General features: G+C 52.2%; 1 protein-coding gene across 1 annotated transcript in view; it reads right to left on the reverse strand.

Annotated features, from left to right (window-relative positions):
- Adamts2 (ADAM metallopeptidase with thrombospondin type 1 motif 2) overlaps positions 1–16,626 on the reverse strand; it is a 210,082-nt gene extending 193,456 nt beyond the window's left edge. Inside the window, exons 1-2 of the mRNA XM_052758023.1 lie at positions 15,148–16,626; positions 13,800–14,194 (exon numbers count right to left, since the gene is read on the reverse strand). Coding sequence (XP_052613983.1) covers positions 13,800–14,194; positions 15,148–15,289 — 537 coding nt within the window. The 5' untranslated portion in view covers positions 15,290–16,626. The remainder of the gene's footprint in view (positions 1–13,799; positions 14,195–15,147) is intronic.
- Between the last annotated feature and the right edge of the window lie 2,984 nt (positions 16,627–19,610).

The raw sequence follows: 19,610 nt of genomic DNA on the forward strand, positions 1-19,610 counted from the left end.
CTAGGTTTGTGTCCAGTTGCAAACACCATCCACTGCACCTGGACAAGAATTAACCTTGCTCGTGTGTGTGTGTGTGTGTGTGTGTGTGTGTGTGTGTGTGGTGATGTGTACCACCAAGGAGGACAAAGTTCTGCCTCAAGTTCTGGTTGTAGAGGAAGCACCCTGGCTTTGTGATTCTGGGTGGGTCGCTCCTCTTTTCCCAACCCGACTTCCTCTCAGCACGTGGCGATGACTTCTTACAGTACCCATGAGCACTGGGGGCCAAGATAAGAGGATGGGGCTCCTGGAGCTGACGTGTATACAAGAAAGTGTAGGTACAGACTCGGGCAGGAGTGAGTGGCCTGTGACGGAGGGCCCCCACCTGCCAAGGGTGTCCCGTCCCCAGTCCTGGTGATGAAGGAATCTAGGGAAGGAGGGATGGGGGGGAGGAAGGCAGAGAAAGGGAGAGAGAAAGCAGGGATGAGGGTGGGGAAGGAGGAAAGGGGAAATGAGCTGGAGGGGGAGAGAGGGAAGAGCAGAAGGAATAAGAGGGGAGGGAGAGGGGACCAGGAAGAGAGCAAAAGAAGGGAGGAAGAAAGGGAGGAAAAGGAGGAGAGCTAGACCCAGCCCTCCCCAGCTCCCCTCCCCTCATGTCCACAGAGAGAGGAGGGGAGGAGGGAGAGTAGGAGGGAGAGATGGAGGGAGAGCTCTTGGTTTGTGCTGTTACATCTGGGGCTGCCCTGGGACCACCCTCCCTCTATCACAGCCCCAGGCTGTGAGTGGCTCTTCCAGGATCTGTTTTTGCTCACAACACTTCTGACACCCAGTGCGTGGTGGTCTCCCTGTCCCTATGGATACTCCAAATCTCTGGGTGTCGCGCACTTCTGGTCAGGACAGAGCTGACCCACTCAAGGGACTCTGATCAGGTTCTGGTGCTTTCGGATGCTAGTGGGGTCTGTGGGGGAGAGGGGGTTACAGAACTCCACACAGAACCAGCTGTTATAACCCAGGACTTCCTGGGACAAGCCACATTATTGGGTTGCTAGAAAGGTTCACAGGACGCGGGAAAGTACTTCACTTATGGTTGCCCAGCCAGATGTTGGAAGGGGAGAGAAGCTTCCATCCACGCACACTCCCCCAACACCTTCACAGCCCAGAAGCTCGGGGAGCCCCACAAGGAATTCATAGTGCATAGCAGTGAAGCTAAAGGAGACAACCCTCCAATCCCATCCTGGACGCTGTCTCAACCAGCTCCCTAGATCTGAAGCTATGTGAGGGGGTCAGTCACCAGACATCTCATTAACATACGAAAGACAGTCTTATCCCTCTGCTGGTTCCAAGATTCTCAGAAGCTGTCCTGTGAAAACCCAGGGCACTAAGTCCAGGCCTAGAATAATTATAATAAAAGATGTTCCCACCGCCCCTTATCACTCCGGAAATTACAGAGTTCTGAGTCAGGAACAGGATAAAGAACAAATGTGTGTGCTTTCTCTCACAAGCACAGCCTGGGACAGATCCATGCCGCCTTGAGATCCAGACTTCTGCTCATAGCCATTAAGTTCAGACTACTCCTGGGTGCAGAGAAGGGAGGAAGTCTCCCAGGGCTAGGGCCCTGGCAGGCACAGAGGAGGACTACACCACAGTCCCAGTTAGTGCTCTAGAGTCAGTACTCAGTACCCAGAACCAAGCACCAGTCACTGCCCTACCTGCTGTCCACCTACCTGTTAGCCCCTCCCAAGTGCACACAGCCTGGGAGACAGCCATGTCACTGAAGACGCCTCCCTTGGCAGAGCTCAGAATTTCCAGGTACGAGACCCCAGTGCCTCTCTAAGACATCATCTCCTTTCCTCCCAATCCACACCTGTGATTTGCCTGTTGACAATCTCAATGAGGCCAGCTAGCCTTGCTCCCCCTTGCTCCTCAAGGGCAGGAGGAGGTGTGTTCATTACCCCTATATTGCTGTGATAACACACGATGACCAAGATAACTGGTCGTCGAGCTTGTTGGGGCTTACAGTTCCGGAGGGTTAGAGTTCAAGATGGTGAGGTGAAGGTATGGTGGCCAGGGCAGGAAGCTGAGGGCTCACATCTTGAACCACAAACACAAAGCAGAGAGTGTGTCCTGGGAATGGTGATAGGCTTCGAAACCTCAAATCCTGCCTCTGGTGATATGCTTCCTCCAGGCAGGCCACACCTCCAAAACCTGCCCAAACAGTGCCACCAACTGGGAACCAAGTATTCAAATGTCTGAAACCTTAGGGTCAGGCAGCCTCAAAAATGGAGAAATGGAAGCCAAGATCCCACCCTGGGTCCCTCCAGACCTCCAACCCATTGCCTTCCCTTGGGTTGAGGAGTACCCATAAGTCTCTCCTGTGAGGCATGTGACAAATACAGATCCCAGAACCTCAGTGTGCAGCCTAGATAAGGTATTGTTCAAAACCTCCTCAATTCCATACCAGTCATGAGCAGACAGGCAGACCCCACAGTGGGAAAACAATTTTATTCTCTGCAGGACTGTCCACAGATTTCCAGCACCAGGGAACGGTCTTTTGGGGGGGGGCGGGGAATCTGTTCTGGAAGGTTGTGAGAGATGAAAGGTACCTGTGGCCTGGGAGGGCAGAGGCTTCACCGGCTGCAGGCTTCTGTATGGAGGGCTGAGAGGGGTTGCTCCCAAGAGGAGGCTAGACATGCCACTGGGGGTGGAGGAGGCCCCCAAATCAAGACATGGCTCTATCCTATCAAGCCACAACGCTGGGAGACGCATACTCCACCCGCCTTGGAAAAGTAACCCCCAACTCCCCGCAAAGGTTTCCTGGGAGTGGGTTCGACTGCTGTCAGTGGAGACTGGCTTGAAATTCTGAGCCAGCAGAGTAGACAACTGTGAACTGGCCCAAACCCCCAGGCTGAGACTGCCCACCCCCAACTCAGAGCTGCAGCATCACTCACTGGGGGGGGGGGGGGGGCAGTGTGTTCAGACATTTTATCTCAATTTCTGCTCCTTTACTGATTAGCAAACTGGAATTCAGAGGATATTGCCTTCGCATGAAATCCATCTTAATCCTCAAGCAAGCCGCACACTGAGCAGAGAACTGCCAGGGGCGTTCCCAATAGTCAGGCGCAAAGGAGGGTACGCCAACCCACTGCTCAACGTCACCGAAGTTTCTAGACAGTGCGGAATGGAAATGAGAGTCTACAATCACTGTTTCCAGGCAGTACCACTGTGTACCTAGAAACCTGAGGGATTCCACAGAGATCAGTTCGAATTAATGCATCAAACTGCTTGATGAAAGATAATTACATAAAAAGCAATAACCAAGGGGAAAAATTCAATTCGCAAGGGCTGAAAGAAAACAAAAATCCTTGAAATAACCCTGATTTTTTTTTTTAAAAAATGGATGAACTCTATGCAAAAATGTACGACACTTTACTGAGCAGCATGGAGACAGAATTGCACGAATTGGAGGACACATTGTGTTCCCAGCAAATATGATGGATTATGTCAATTCCTCCTTTAATTAGTTTTTAAGTTTAATTTAATGTCAATCAAATTCACAAGGGATTGTTGAACCTGACAAAACAATTCTAAAATTCACTGGAAAGAATAAACAGATGTGACCAGCCAAGACGAAGAACCCAGCCACATGTTCCTGAACGGGGCCAAACAATTAGCTTCATGGCTGTGTGTGTGTGTGTGTGTGTGTGTGCCAGTGCATGTGTGTGTAGAAGCCAACATGTATGTAGAGGCCAGAGACCAATGCCAGGCATCATCTGTAATAGCCCACCCCCTTTTTTTTTTAAACAGTGTCTCTCAATGAGCCTGGAGCTCACCAATTTAGGTATTCTGACTACCCAGCAAGCCCCAAGGATCCTCCTGGCTCTGGGTATGGCATGTTTCTCTGAGTCTGGCTTTCCAGCTGGTCTTTCGAACTCAGGTCCTCATCAGGGCAAGCACTTGGCTGACTGAGCTGTCTCTGCTAGGCCCCCACATTTTCAAAAGGAAAAAAAAATACAAATGAAATTAATTTCTAGAATAGATTTTGTTTAATCTAGTATATTCAAACATTATTATCTGAAATGATAATCCATACTTTCAGTCTATCTGGGAGGAACGGATATAAATCAACAGCAGAGTATTTGTCCGGCACACACAAAGTCCCGGATTCAACTCTCAACACCCCCCCCCCCCCACACACACACACACACAATGAAAATCTGTGAAATAGTTTCCTTTTGTGGGGATAGAAGAAGTGCTAAGTCTTGGAAACCCAGTGTGTATTGTATTTTACATGCAGAATGCCTCTCAGTGCAGACCAGTGACATTTCAAATGTTCAGAAACCTCATGTGGCCTGTAGCTATTGTACTGGACAGTGAGTGCAGCATCCAAGCACTATAACCCTTAGATATTTGAAACTCTAATAATGAGCACTGCTTGGTATTGTTACAAGAACAGACAGCCAGAAAAGAAAAATGGAGTTCATCTGTGGAATTGCTTAACTTGAGGTTTTCTTTATAATCAACTGGTGTGTGTGGCGAAGTCTATTAAAAAACAATACATAAAGGAGCTGGTGAGATGGTGCAGTTGGTAAAGTGCTTGCCCCACAAGCATGAGAACCTGAGTTTGGACCCCCAGTAGCCATGTTTAAAAAGCCAGGTGGGTAGCACGCACCTGTGAGGCCAGCATTGGGAAAGAGAAGACAAGTGGATCTCTGGGGCTCTCTGGCCAACAACCAGTGTGGCTGCAGCAGTGAGTGACAAGCTCCAGGTTCTGTGAGAGACCCTGTCTCAGAAATTCAGATGGAGGGCTACTGAGGAAGACACCTGACATCAATCTCTGCCCTTCACGTGCACACATGCCGTCGTATACACATACAATATGTGTCACACACCATGCAGTGCTACTTTGGTCAATGACAGACTATATACACATCAGTGACCCTATAAGATTCTATAGCCTAGTAGTGTCATAACCAGCTTAGCATATGATATTGGCACAACAAAATCACCTGATGAGACCGTTCTTGGAACAGATCCTTACCTCAAATGGTACACAGCTATCTACAAATGCCATGTGTTCCCAGCTCCTTCTATTCTGCCTCCAGAAGCTCTGTGCCAATCACGCTGGCCACTATGGAGACCTGAACAACCTTACATAAAATATCAATACACCTATTTTCCCTACGATCTGCTTTCAAAAAAGAAGTGCCCAAGTTCAAAGATGAATCTTCCAATGTCCTGTTTGTAGATCTGTCTAGAGGTGGCCCCTCTAGTGGAAAGAGTCTAGCCCCTGCTGCTGCCCTGCATGTCCTCTGTGTGAAATCTGTATGTCAACTCTCAGGACCTTGGCATCGTTAGTTGCTTCTCCATTACCACCATAATGTTCATCACTACCATCCCTACCATCATCTCCATCCCCATCAATCCCTATCACTACCACCAATATCATTAACACTGTCAGACCTAGCCCCATCGTTACCATCATTACCATCACCCCCATAACTCCAACAGCTCCATTTCTATCAGCCCATAACATCCATCATTATCATCATCATCATCATCATCATCCCCAACCCCACATCTCTGTCAGCACCATCACCATCATCCCAATCACTACCATCAAAATTTTCATCATCACTATCATCCCCCATCTCACCACCACCATCATCACTATCACTCCACCGACATCATCTCCATCACCACCAGTACCACTATCATTATTACTACTGTCATCATCATCACAACCATCGTCACCATCACCAAAATCAAACCACATTTGTAGAACTATAAGCAGACATGTTTTTAAGGCACATTTTTCACATATACTACCTCCAAAGTCATGATAAAACCAGTGGGTCACCATAGATGATAGCATTGCTATCACTTTGGGTACCTGTGGGGTTAACACTTTTCTCTCTTGAGACCCCTTGCCACTCAAAGTGTCTTCAGAAAGTCACACACTGTGATGGCAAAAAGGATGCATGCAAAAAGGTTCAGCATCAGCAGAATATATACCCCTGTCATTGGCGAGGTGAATATTGATGGTTATAACACCACCCATACTTTCTCCAAGAGAAAGACACTCAGAAGTGGATGAAGCCAGACTATAGTTGCTCGCCATGACTCATGCCAAAAGGCTCAAGGCAGGAGAAATGCTCCGTTCACCATGATGAGGACAGCAATTGCATCAACAGGGACTGTGAGAACTCATGGGTAGAGCATGATTAAGGCACCTCATTGCAGCTGGGTATAGTGGCGGGCTCTAGTAATCCCAGCGCCTGAGAGGATTGCAGCAAGTTTGAGACTTGCCTGATATTCACAACATGTTCTAGTCTCGATAGTGCTACACAGTGAGACTCAAAGACATGAACAACCCCTGAACCTTGAGCCTGGGCTACATGATTACAGTGCACTCGTCTTCCAACACCCAGTGAGGCAGGCATTGATGGAGTCCCATTTTGCAAATTTAGTGATCAACTAAATTTCACAGTGTTGTAGCCTCTCCCAGGCTGCACAGTTTGGCTGAGCACAGTTGATCCTGTAGCTACACACTGAACCCATATACTTCTGAGCTAACTAGCAAAACACCTAGGCTGGGGGTGTTGGAGCAGGCAAAACCTCCCTGGCCTCTTGGCAGTACAATACTCATGGTCCTTGATGCTGGAGTTTCCTTTGCCAGCAAGTAGAAAACTGTGTGCCCCACTCACCCACCCTGAAGTCAATGTGCAGTGTAATTGAAATTCATGGATGAGCCCAAGGAGCCAGCTCCAGGCTCAGTAATAACTTCTCCATATTAATGGCAGCGCAGCAGAACCAGTGGACAGCTGACATTTAATATAAAACATAGGCAGCAGAGTGAGAGGCTCCTACCTGGGCCTTCTCATTCCACAGCACCTGCCAGTGGAGGAAGGGGTGGTATAAGGTAACACTGAAATTCAAGGTGCTGGAGTCTTCCTCTCCCCGCTACCTCCACCCCACCTGAGGACCTACTCCAGCAGGAAATCTCTGCTAAGAACACACACAAGCGCCCATATGCACACACACACTTGAATGCACACATGTAACTATACGCACATTCACACAAAAACTTACATGCAATCTCACATCTGTGTGTGCATGCACCTACATGTAAGACATGCATGCATACATACATACATACATACACACATATAGCCTCCATGGCTAGGTACACACACTCATATACACACAGGTTCCCAGAAGGGGCTCCACATATACCCATCCCTACAGATTTTCAAAGACCAGAGTGAGATGCTCTAAGCCATGGTTCAGGCCACTGCATAGCAAAGTCAGCCTCAGTGCTGGGCCAGGCCCTCACATGTCTGGGAGACTCAAAACAGATGAGTCCCTGGCAGTCACGACACTTGTACCACTCACAGCAGGCCTGAGTGAAGACTTAACCTTTTCCACTCTCCATCACTCATCAGTGGCTAAGAACATGGGGGACAGGGACAGCTGTGGGTAGGAGGTACCTTCTGAATGAGTAGCAGAAGCCTTCAGTCACCAACACCTGGACACAGAGTAATGGCAAGGAGCATGACCTAGGATGGCCTGAGGAGCCAGTCTCCCTGGGCTCAGGCTCACAGTGACTGGCCTCAGTAGTCTTCATGAAGAGCCAGGCTGGTCCCACTACGCCCTTCTTTAAAGAACTCCAAAGGGGAGACGCCAGCAGAGCTGAGTAGTTCCCTGAGCCCATGTCCCAAGGTATTGACTCAACCTTTCCCATAGCTACCTAGGAGCTGCTTCCTCTCCTTGTCTGACTTGATTTAAACCAGAAGGTATGAAATCAGATTTGCAGAGACAGAAAGCCATTCAAAACTAGGCGCAGACACAAATGCTTTCCCAGGGGTGAAGTGGCAGAGCTCCCACCATTCAGAGGCTCGCGTCCTGAAGGTAGACACCGGGTGGTTGATAGCAGAGTGGACTAAATGGGAGCCCTGGGGGCTCGGGGTCTCTGGGGAAAAGTGTCATGCTTTTCCCTGCCTGGGGCTTCCAGATCCCACTTCCTGGGCATGTCACTTCCCAGCTCCCAGCTGACCTCACCCAGTCTAGAGCTGAACCCTGTAGGCACAGCCAGGAACACTAATACTGCAAGTTGCCAAGAAGCACAAAGTGTGACATGACATGTGTGTGTCCAGGGCAGCTCCCAGGACAAAGGGCCATTCAGCTAAAGCCTGCAGGGCAAAGCAAGTAAATGGAGTGGGAGTGAGGATGGCCCCAGAGAGGGCACAGCCTGTGCAAAGGTCCTGAGTACCCCGTGCAGGAGGAACAATGAGCCAGAGTGGCAACAGAGTGACACATGGGGCCGGAATTCACTTAAGCCATGTCTAGGAGGGAGGGGCCTTGAATATCAGGCCCATGGGTTAGGATTGCTTTGTTTTGTTTTGCTTTGTTTCAAGAGCAACACAGAGTAAACGAGTGACAGATTTGGTGTGTGGTTTGTAAAAACTGCCCTGGCTGCTGGGTGGAGGAAGGGTTGCTGGGGGAAGGGGGGCAGCTTGCATCAGCCTGCCACAAAGGACTGGGATGAGGTTTGGAAGTCTCTAGTAATCCTGTGATTCCTGCCCCAGTGGGAGGTGTGGAGAAGAGGGGAGACCTGTGTTCATGGGTAGAACAGTTCCTAAGTCTTCCATCTTGTCACCCTGGACCGGAGCAGGAGATACCTGCTAGTCCCACATCATACTGGTTGGTTTCAAGAGGAGCCTGGAGCTGCTGATGGCTTCCTCAGGAGGGATGAGGGGAGGAAAGCCTCCCAAAACGGATACCAAGAGTAGAGGAGCCGAGAGACTGAACCATCTGAGGCCCTGAATCCAGCCAGGCCTGAAGCCAGCACTCCTCAGAACCTTCAAATAACCAGACTCATACTATCTCTTGTTCATTCCATCCAATGTAAGCCGCTTTTCCATCATTTGAGCTCAACACGTCTTAGACAAGAGAAGAGGCAGAAGCCACCCTAGGTAGCTAGGTAGATCACTCACAGTAGAGGCCTCTACACTGACCTGAGAATTCCAGAAACTGGGGTACCTCTTTGGTCCCCTGCTATGGACTCACTGCTATCCAGGCAGTGCCAAGGCAGGGTGGGAAGTAAGAGGACCCCTCCCCCATGAGGAGCAGCCCTGTCTCCAGCCCACAGTGCTAGAAGCTTCTCCAGCCTAGCACTTGAGCTGACTGAGTGCAGCATGTGACCTTGAAGACAGCAGGTCCCATGCAGCATCATTTGGGGAAACACCATTTTTCTTTGTGGCTTTTAGGGATCTCAAAGCTCTGGCCAGGATGGTAGCCCAACAGGAAACCCCAAGAAAAGATGGTCAACGACCCCCCCCCCCGAAAAAAGAAAACATAGACTTCCTTGTTGCCACAAGACCTTAGCTATACTACAGAGGCTCTGCCAGACAGACCAGGGAGCTTGTAATGAGCCCTAGGAAAAGATGGACACTTCCTTCTTCAAGGCCCAGAATTAGACCAGGCTAGCCCAGCCAGCAGGATGTTATGAGTGGCCCTGCCTATGTCAGGCTACAGAAGTCTCCCAGGGCTTCCTGAATGGAAAGGAGTTTAAGGAAGAGTCACCTCCACCCTCCTGGAGTCCCCACTGTGACCACTCTCCAGTGAGGAGTCAAGACACCCACCCATGAGGTGCTCCAGCTCAGAGCAGAGCACCAGACAGTCAACTCATCACTCAGCTCTCGCCCTCACACACAGACAATGGTCAATGCTGCTAACTCGGGATCTCTGGGAAACAAAACGGGAAAGATTAGAAATGTTTTTGGCTTTTAAGATTGTAACCAGCAGTCTCTCAGTCTCTCTGTCTCTGTCTCTCTGTCTCTGTCTCTCTCAGTCTCTCTGTCTCTGTCTCTCTGTCTCTGTCTCTCTCTGTCTCTCTGTCTGTCTCTCTGTCTCAGCTTTCGGAGGCTTGGTTTGTTCATTTGTAGACAAGAGATAATGGGACATACTGCTTAGCCGGCAGCCTTGCGCATAGTAGGACAGCAAACTGTCATTCACCACCATTACCTTTCATATCTGCAGGCTTCTTTTCTATTGAGTGTGTAAAACTGGTATCAATTAGTTTGCCTACTGTGTAACCCAAGAAACACTAGAAAATTCTTCCATAGCAACATGATATATGTTCCCCAGGAGGTTATTTTTTCCTCATTCACTGTGAAAAGACCAATTTTACCATCACCAACCTCCCTCCACCCCCCGGTTAAATAATGATGAGCTGCTTCTAACCAGTGACCAGCAAAGGACCTATCATGTATCTGTGGATAAGTGTGTGGCCTATCTTATGACACAAGTCTACATCGTGTGCCTTTACCAAACTCCAGTAGAATCTGCCTCCTGGCTGGCCCAGGGTCCTCATTTTTGGCCAGAGCCATCCATCTCAAGTGGCTTCAGGGAATGGAGCTACTTGCTCTCAGTGCTGTGGGAATCTGCAAACCTCCATTAAGATCGTCCTACCTGAGACTAGCCAGAGTTCATTCACAAAAGGAAACAGCCCAGCGCTGCCGGGAACCCTTGATTCACAACAGAGGGACTCCAATTGAGCACAGAGCCAGCCCCCAGGAAGTAAAGGGACAAGACAGCAGAGGTCCTAATGAGCCATGCCCGAAGATCTGTCACCATGTGAGCTAATAAGTTCCCCTTTCTGGTAAACTAACTTGGATTCTCTGTCACTTGGAACTGAAAGAGACCGGACTGATAGATGCAGTGGGTGGATTCAATTAGAGTCCCACGGTGCTAACCAGATTAGGAGAGCAATGTCCACAGTCATCAGTGACTGCTGCCTTCCACCTTTCAGCGGGAAAGTATACCCATGTGTCTTTAGCAACAGGCAAGGAGATTCACAAACATGTATTTCAGGACAGCAGCCACAGGGCCCGCTTGACGGCTGTCACCAGCACTTTCTGTCTGTCTACACCACAGTTTCTGCACACACATGCTTGGGAGCTAACTGTTTACTCTCCAAAGAAAAGGGGTTCTGGGTGCATCATCTAGTATGTTGGATGAAACAGAACTGGTGAGACTCCTTTACTATAGAACTTCTCTCTCCCCCCCCCCCCACCACCACCAGGGTGACTCTGCTGCCTCCCCATTGTGACTTGTCCCCTAAGCCCCACTGGTTCAGAGCAACTCAAGGGTACCGCCCTACAGAACATTCTTGGAGAAATGGGACTCCAGACCCTTGTTTCTCAGATGGTCCAAAGGCAAAGAACATGGGCCAGGGAGCTGCTTACTAGAAATGCAGATTCTTTGGTGCCACTCTGGGTGTGTTGAAGCTGAATCTGTATTTAGGAAGACTTCTGGGGAGCTGCCTTCCCAGGGCAGCCTGACTCACCTGCTTTGTGTATCAGGGCAGTTATCAAGGAAGAGTATGGCCTCGTGGAGAAGGGAGCGGGTTGTTGGATGGATTAAATACAGGTATCCACTTACAGCCCACTGAAGCTTGCCAGGGTACAAGTTGTCCCTTTTATTACATCTCAGCAGTGCCGTGCTCCCACCCCCTGAATTAGGGGCACTGTGGCAAAGGAGGCCAGACAGTTCCTAGGCTAGACATTCACCATCACTGGCTGTGTGGCTAGGACATGTTACTCCACCTCTCAAAGCCTCGATTTGTCATATGTAAGCCATATGCATAAAGCCGCCTCCCCTCCAGAGTCCCTGTGACACCTGGAGACACCAGACGGAAAGGTCAAGGTCCTCAGTGAATCAGCCCATCATGGAAGCCCAGAGGACCTTAAAGGGATAGGGAATTATTTGGTAGCAAATCCAGTACAGGCAAGTACAGAAAAAGAAGGGAAAGTGGATGAGAAAAGAGAAGATGGGAAAGGAAGGAAGGAAGACCAAAAAATAAAACAGAGGAGAAGAAAGAGAAGGAAAGCCAACGATGCTGGCCCACCTCGGCAGGGTTGTTCCTCACTGACTGGAAGCCACTCAGGCTTCAGCGCTGACCTCTGCCTGTGGGTGTCCCATTCCTGTGACATCTCAGCATGTCCTTCCCAGGTCAGTTCACCCCTGGAATCTTCAGGATGACTTCTCTCTCCACCTACTTGCCAAACGGCACGTTCTCCAGCTGTCTGTGACCCCATCAAATAGCACCTAGGTGCCCTTCCACCTACACTGGCATAGGACCTGCCCCATCTCTAACTCGTATAAAGGATAAACAAGGCCAAAGGTGTTGCCTGAACAAATGAATGGGGAGGATGAATGAATGATGCAGTGTCACCTCCCGGTGCTCTAGTGGGAATTAATTAGCGCGGGGTGGGCGGGGGGCGGCGGGGGGGGGGGGGCAATCCCTGCCAACTCTACCACCTTGTTCCAAGTCCCCAGCAATGATCTCCTTTCATGTTTAGGAAACTCACTGGCATCCTTAAAGGTGATTTGCCTGTGGGGCTGGGACTAATCAGGCAACAGAGAATAGGAAAAATTGCCCTAAATTAACCCAAGTTCTCCAAGGACACTTAAGAGTCATTTGCAATGTGCTCGGGCTCTAAGTAAATCCGACCAAAGGCAGTGATTTTTCTGAAGCAACAAGTGATGTTTCCTGTGTGTCCATAAAAAGAACTCCAGTGGTTGTAGAGCTGGGGTGTAATTGCCGGCTCTGCAGATGGCAGGGCCAACCTGGGCTCCCTGAGGACAGGCGTTGCTCAGGGCTGGCAGGACTGGAAGCATGGCCACTTGCCCAGAGCCGGAGTACCCTGGGCAGCAATTAGAACAGAAACCATGGTGGGCGGCTTCAGATGTCTGGCCGGCCAGCACAGCCAGCCTGACCACTGCACATTCAATCCAAAACAGAAAACTGCCATAGGTTCTGCTGTGCCAGGCCCCTGGGTGGCAGGACAGCACCATCAATGTCAGCCTCTGCCCTGAGCATTGATCCAAGCTTTCTCCAAGAATCCCTGTGTGGCAACCCTGGTCCTCGGGGACACCCAGTGGCAGGTGAGCTTCCCAGCACTCTAGTCACACTGGTTGCCCTAGATAGTTCCAAAAGGGACCATTACCTGTCCATCAGGCACTGCCCCCCCCAAAGTCAAACAGCCCGCGGGCACTAGGACCTTCATTACCAAACGCTCCCCGTGGCTCAAACTGGAGGGAGAAAGCTGACTTTTCAAATAGCCAGCAATACTTCAACAGGAAGCCACGGGCATCAAAATCACTGATTTCCTGGTCAGCCAAGGGAGAGAGGGCTAGCTGGGCATTTCCGCATCACCACCTGCTCCCCAGGCTGTCATATGCACACACAGATGCAAGGAAACGGCCAGCATCCATGCCCATCACAAGCTCCGCAACACACGTGCTCAAAAGTCACTCGGAGACACATTTGTGAAAGCCACAGATACCTCCAGGCTTGAGCGACAACGTATATTCACACGTTCACACAGATATGTACAAAGGTAGCCAGAAAGAAGCATGCGTACATTCCAAAACACACGCGCAAACTCGCGCGGGTGCGCGCACACATACACACACACACACACACACACACACACACACACACACACACACACACACACACGCTGAGAGACACACACGGCAACTTATGCTTATATGTAAGAAGCAGACAGGAGTAGACAGGCATTAGGGCTGGAGGTGGGGTTCCTATAAATCGTCCTCCCTTTTCTGACCAATCAAAAAAATCTTGCCTTCCCGCCAACCCCTGCAGCAAGGCGAGAGCCTGCCTTCCTGAGCACTGGGGAGGAGAAGATGGTCCTCGGCTCGTGCTATGTCGCCCTCTCAGGGGACTTCCTAGTAATGGGTTTCCAAAGCCCAGGCAAGGGCCAGAACAGAAAGGAGCCCTAGTAGAGAGTACTCACCAGTCCATCACAGTTACTGAGCGCCACCGAGGAGGCTTTAGCTAAGCCAGCCACGTCTCCAACGTAGAGACAGGTCCCAAGCAGGGGCTCCACCCGGGTGTCACCGGTCTCACCCTGCCACTCCACGGTGGCCCCCGGAGCCACGAGGCGAGCGTTGGGCCGCAGCCGCAGGTGCAGGTCTCGGCCGAAGACCGTGAGGTTGTAGAAGAGGCGGCCTCTAGGGTCCTGCACGTCGCCTCCGGGCAAGCCTGAGGTCTGGACCGGGGCGGCTCTGCGGGCTCGTACCCCCGCCCGGGCGGTCTCCGAAGACACCACGTGGGACACCAAGCGGCCCTGGGCGTCAGTGCGCACCGGCACCGCCAGGATGCGCTCGGCTCCGTGCCCCGGGGGCCCGCCTGCAACGGAAAGGGGCGTTAGACTGGCGGAGACCTCGGAGCCTCAGAGCCTGACCGCGGAGCCCGGCACCCCCAGCCCTTGCCTCAGTTGAAGAGAAGGGACATTCCACCAGGAAGCCTCCAGGAAGGGGCGTTGACAGGACCACCACTCCGGAACCACGTCGCCTCCGGGCCGTCCTCCTAAGAAGACCATGCCAGCTAAAAGGCTGCCCCAGTCGGGTTCCCAGTTGAGGCTCCACGGGCACCTCGCAGTTGCCCTAAAGGGCGACCCCATCAGAGTGCCCTCGCTCCTTAATTATACCGTCCTTGGTAGGACACGGGGCTCCTCGGGAATGATTCCACGTTGATCCCCAGCTCATGAACCTCGACCCTTCAGCGGTCCTCGCTGCCCAAGTGTCCTCACTGTTGGCCTCTGGAGCAACCAAGACTCGGCTCGCCCTCGCACGGGCGGCCTGTCCTCGGTCCAGCTCCCGGTCAGCCCACTGCCAGCTCCCTCTCTCCGCGAGCCTAAGCCCCAGGAAGGGTGGAGCAGGGTCCCACCGATCTCCGGGGAACCCCTCCGGGGCTCCCCAAGCAATGCTCAGGGCCCGCAGGCGGCGCGCTCCGCACCGGCTCCTCCCGAGCGTCCCCGGGCGCCGCCTCGCCCTGGTTCCCCCGGACCCGCTGGTGCTGGTTCTGCGCGCTCTGCCGCGGGGTTTTCCCGGCCCCCCAGCTCCACACTCTGCATCCCGGGAGCGGCGAGCGCTCCAAGGCTCCCTGCATCCCAAGGCACCCGGGGTGCGCCCCCTGCGTGACCGCCCGGGCCCCGAAGTTGGCCAACTTGGCCCCGGGCGCGGCGCGCGGAGTTTGCCCAAGTCGCCTCAGACGATGCTTGAGGAGGGGGCGGCGGGGCGCACGGGGCGGGATCGGGTGGCCAGAGGGGCGTGGGGCTTGGGGGTGCGGCTGGTACTTACCTGGGGGCTCGGTAGCGGCGGCGAGCCGGGCGCTCGCGGGTGGCGGCGGCAGCAGCAGGAGTGGCGGCGGCGGCGGCAGCAGCAGCAGCAGCAGCAGAGCGGGGCAGAGCAGGCGGCGAGCGGCTCCCGCCGGCGGATCCATGGCAGCCCGACCGCAGCCGGTGCCCCGCACTCGCAGCCGGCGCGAAAGTTCCCCGCGCGCCGCCCAGCCCACATCTGGGGGCAGCTGGAGCCGCCCGCAGCTGCAGCACCGCAGGGCGCGGGGCGGAGGAGGCGAGGCGCAGGAGAGGGCGGGGAGCGCGGAGGGAAGGCGGGGAGAGCGAAGGAGCGAGCTAGCGAGCCGGCGAGGGAGGCGGGAGGAGGAGGCGAAGGCGAGCGAGGGGGAGGGCGGGGACGGCGGGCGCCTCAGCCTGCCGTGACCCGGCGCTTCTTGGCGCGGCCGCCGCCCGCTCCCCTCCTTGCTTCCCCGCTCGCAGGGAGGCAGAGACACCCCGAGGCGACGGCAGAGAAAGGCTGGAGGCCAGCCAAGGGAAGCCCACTGCGCGTCCCCTGTCACCTCGAAGGAGTGGCACCCACCCCGAGAGTCCTCTGGAGTACAGGTCCCACCTTGCTGCCTTGGGACTCTTTCTGTGCTTTGTAGCTGAGTGAAACAGGGGAATGGAAAGAGGGTCTGGGAGGACCCGGAGCCTGGTCCCAGGCCCAGATGGAGGCCCCAGAAGCGGGTGGGTAGTTACCCCAGGGAGCACTCCCCAGGCTACCTCAAAGATCAACTTTTGCCCTCACTAAAAAAGAAGGTTCCTTCAGCCCCCAACTCCTCTCTGTCCCTCTCCCAGTCCATCAGCCTCTGAGTCCCTCCACTCTCTCTATTGCAACCTCTGGTGCAGCTTTTTCCTGCCAGACTTGGTCCCTCCCTTTAGACCACAGCTTAGTTCCTGCTCTCACCTGCCTCAGTGGGCCTCCTGCCGCCATGGTCTACCCTCATCCCCACCAGAAACGGTCATGGACACTCTTCCACTTTTCAAAGTGAGCATGCAAGGGCAAACATCCCGGCCAGTTCTCTGTGAGTTCCAGATGCCAACAGGAATCCATACTCCCCAGCAGGGTCCTGGTCCCCCCATTTCCTGGAGTCATTGTCCTGCCAAGCCTGCTGTCCCTGAACACAGTGATTCCCCCCACCCCCACCCCCCAGGTCTTCCCGAGTATTTCCCTCAAGCTCCCTTCTATTGGAACATCTATGCAATGTTATGTCCAGTTTTTGCTTTGCTCTCCCAGAGTGGACACCTGTCCCTTCCATCTTCCATTCACCCTGTCCCAGGCCTGTGTGGCAGGGCCTTGGCCAGAAGACCTGGAGATGACTCCTTATGAACAGGCGGGCCCGTCTCATGGGGAAATACATGATTTGTACAACTGGCTCTAATTGTGTTTTTCAAGACAGGGTTTCACTGTTTAGCTCTGGCTGTCCTGGAACTTTGTAGACCAGGCTGGCCTCGAACACATAGAGATCCACCTGCCTCTGCCTCCTGAGTGCTGGGATTAAAGGTGTGTGCCACCACTGCCAGACTCTAACCGTGATTTCATATCCTTGGTTTTGTCCGTCATTCCTGGGAAATGGGTGGGAGGGCGCTGGGTATTGCAGCATGACAACTGTGTCCACTCAGAAGATTCGTTGTCTCCTGAGAACACCTGAGGCTGGGCTAGCCTTCAGATGTTGTCGATTCTTATTGTCAACACTGAAAAATGATGAGATTATTGGGCATAGCAGCTTATGTGTGTACTTCCAGCACTAGGAAGGCTGAGACAGGAGGCTTGCCATGACTTTGAGGCCAGCCTGGTCCACAGAGTGAGATCTTCTCTTAAAACAGACAAACCTCAAAAGAAAAAGGGATAGAAAGATAAAAGTGTGACGTTCAGTTTTTAGAATTGTATTTCTAACTTTTCTGGAGGAATTGGGAGGTGTGGCTGCATTTGAGCCCACAATCCTGCCGAGCCACAATTATTAAACGGCTACTTATCTGTCAATTTGCGGCAGGTCCCCTCCCGACACATGTACCCTGAAGGCATGGTTCTTGTGATCTCTGATGACCCAGCTTGTCCCAAAGTTGGCGCTGGAATCCCAGTGTGGCAGAAGGAGATGATTCTACAGTGGGGTATCCTCGAAGACTGAGTGAGAAGCAGCGTAGACTGAATCGGAAGATGAGGGGGACCAGGCAGGCTTGAATTGGGCTAGACTAGCTGCCTTGCTGGAGACTGAATTTTTCTGTGATTCTCCAGGCAAGATAAAGGAAATTCATCCAGTAGCTTCACCTACTTCAGGGGTCTCATCCCCTCCCCCTCATTTCCCGACCACGTGGATGGTCATTATCAATTTTATTTTTTCTACCGCCTGCCACGTTCTGTTTCTACCACCTATCACTGTTTCCTTATGTGATACTTAATATTTTACTTTAAAAATTGAAGAATACCTTAAATCGCTGCCACGAAGAAGCTAACATCTCTCCATTTCACCATAAATCAAATATCACTGTCCCCCAAAATAAATAAAGTGAAAAGTGAGAGATTTGCCAGATCCTATCTACTACTGCCTACCTAAAGGGGAGGCTGGAGCTGAGAAGCCAGTGATGAGGTGGACCCCTAAGCAGGGCCAGTGGAAATCCTTCACCAGCCTGGCCCAGCTGGTAGTCCTCACAACGAGGCCCTGCAAGATGCTACGGCTGAATCAGGCATGCAGACTTCCAATTTTAATCCCTTTGGTGGAGAACATGGGTTATTGACATGTCCCAACGGACTGCTTATCCTCTCTCTCTCTCTCTCTCTCTCTCTCTCTCTCTCTCTCTCTGCATGTGTGCATGTGTGTCTGTGTGTATGTGTGCTCACACAGTTGAGTTAGTGGAGAGCTGGTCTACCATCCCCAGCACTTCAGAGGTTGAGGCAGGAGGATCAAAAAGCCGCACATTTGAGACCAGTCTGGGTGAGACCCTGTCTATAACTAAATTAGTTAATTGGCTAAATGATAGGATACAAAATCCCCAATGCTTCTAGTCCCTTGGGTCTATTTATTCATTCACTCTCAATACCAAAGCCAAGGACTAAAAGCCAGCAGGGCAGATTCAGCCATTGCATGGTTGTGGGCCATCGTTTTTGTTTGAGCTTGGAAGAGCTTCCGGCTTCTCTCTCTCACTTGACCCAGTCCCCACCCCTCCCTGTCCTGAACCTCACCTGCTCATTGCTGTGGCTGTAAGCAGCCTGGTCCCTGGAGGCAATGGAGCAGCATGGTGATCCAGAACAGCCTGGTGTGGGGAGGGATGGGAAGAGGACAACTCAGGCTCAGATCTCATCCTCCAAACCCAACCCTTTAAAATCTGAATGATTCAAAGTACCAAAAGAGATAGGGACCCTTCCTGGCCATTCATCTTAAGGAACATTAGCAAAGGAGAATGTGGGAGCTGGAGAGATGGCTCCCCACTTAAGAACACTTGCAGCTCTTCCAAAGGATACAGGTTCAATTCCCAGCTCCAACATGATGGCTTGCAACCATCCGTAACTCCAGTTCCAGGATCCAGTGCCCTCTTCTGGCCTTTATGGGCACTGCATGCACATGGTGCGCAGACATATATGTAGGCAAAATTACAATACAATAAAAATAAAAAAATAAAATATTTTTAGAAGAATAAAAGAGAGACAGAGACAGAGAGAGAAGGAAAGAAAGGGGAGACTGTCCTCAGCCCTCAGTGGAAGGGATGTTCAGGGTATTCAGCAGAGAAGGATCCTGTCTCTCTGCTCTACCCTCGATTTCCTGATCACAGATGCCAGGACAAACGTCCTTAGATACAGGAGCCATCTGAGAGCCATCCCTGTGCACAGATGTCTGACAGAAAGCAGCTCTCCAGAAGCCGTTCTGCTCCTATTTCAAGGTCGCCTTCATTGGCAGGGGTTTCCAAGTGGATGGGGGCAGTGGTGTTTCACAACCCTCCTTCCCAAACACCAAGTTCCTGGGGTTGTGGGGAAAGACTCAGACTCTTCTGGTCCCACTGGGCCCCATGCACAGAGCCTCTCAAGTGAGAGGCGTTAGTGACCTTGTCGTGGGGCCTCTGGAGACAGCGGCTCCGTCCAGTTCCATTGTTGGCAAACAGCAGGTGCGGTGGCCCCGTCAGATGCGCTGGTGGAGCTCTGGCCAGGAGTGGCTTTGGTAAGCAATATGTCAGGGGAACGCTGATTGAACAGAAACTGGTGGCTGGTGGCCTTCTGGGAGTGTCATTATTGCTGCCTCCCAAGCCACCCCCACATGCACACCCTGACAGGGAGCTGTGTCAGGCAAGGGAACGAACGTGGGTGGTGGCGTTTACACAGCATTTTCTTTTTGTTATTCTCCACATGAAGGTGTCCTTTGGTCACTGGGATCAGCGCTGTCTGGAACTGAAAGGGCCTGAAATCTGGATGCATAAGGATCTAGGCTCAGTCAAAAG

Source organism: Peromyscus californicus, unplaced genomic scaffold, assembly GCF_007827085.1.
Source record: "Peromyscus californicus insignis strain IS unplaced genomic scaffold, ASM782708v3 Scaffold_3__1_contigs__length_106647218, whole genome shotgun sequence".
Taxonomy (NCBI): domain Eukaryota; kingdom Metazoa; phylum Chordata; class Mammalia; order Rodentia; family Cricetidae; genus Peromyscus; species Peromyscus californicus.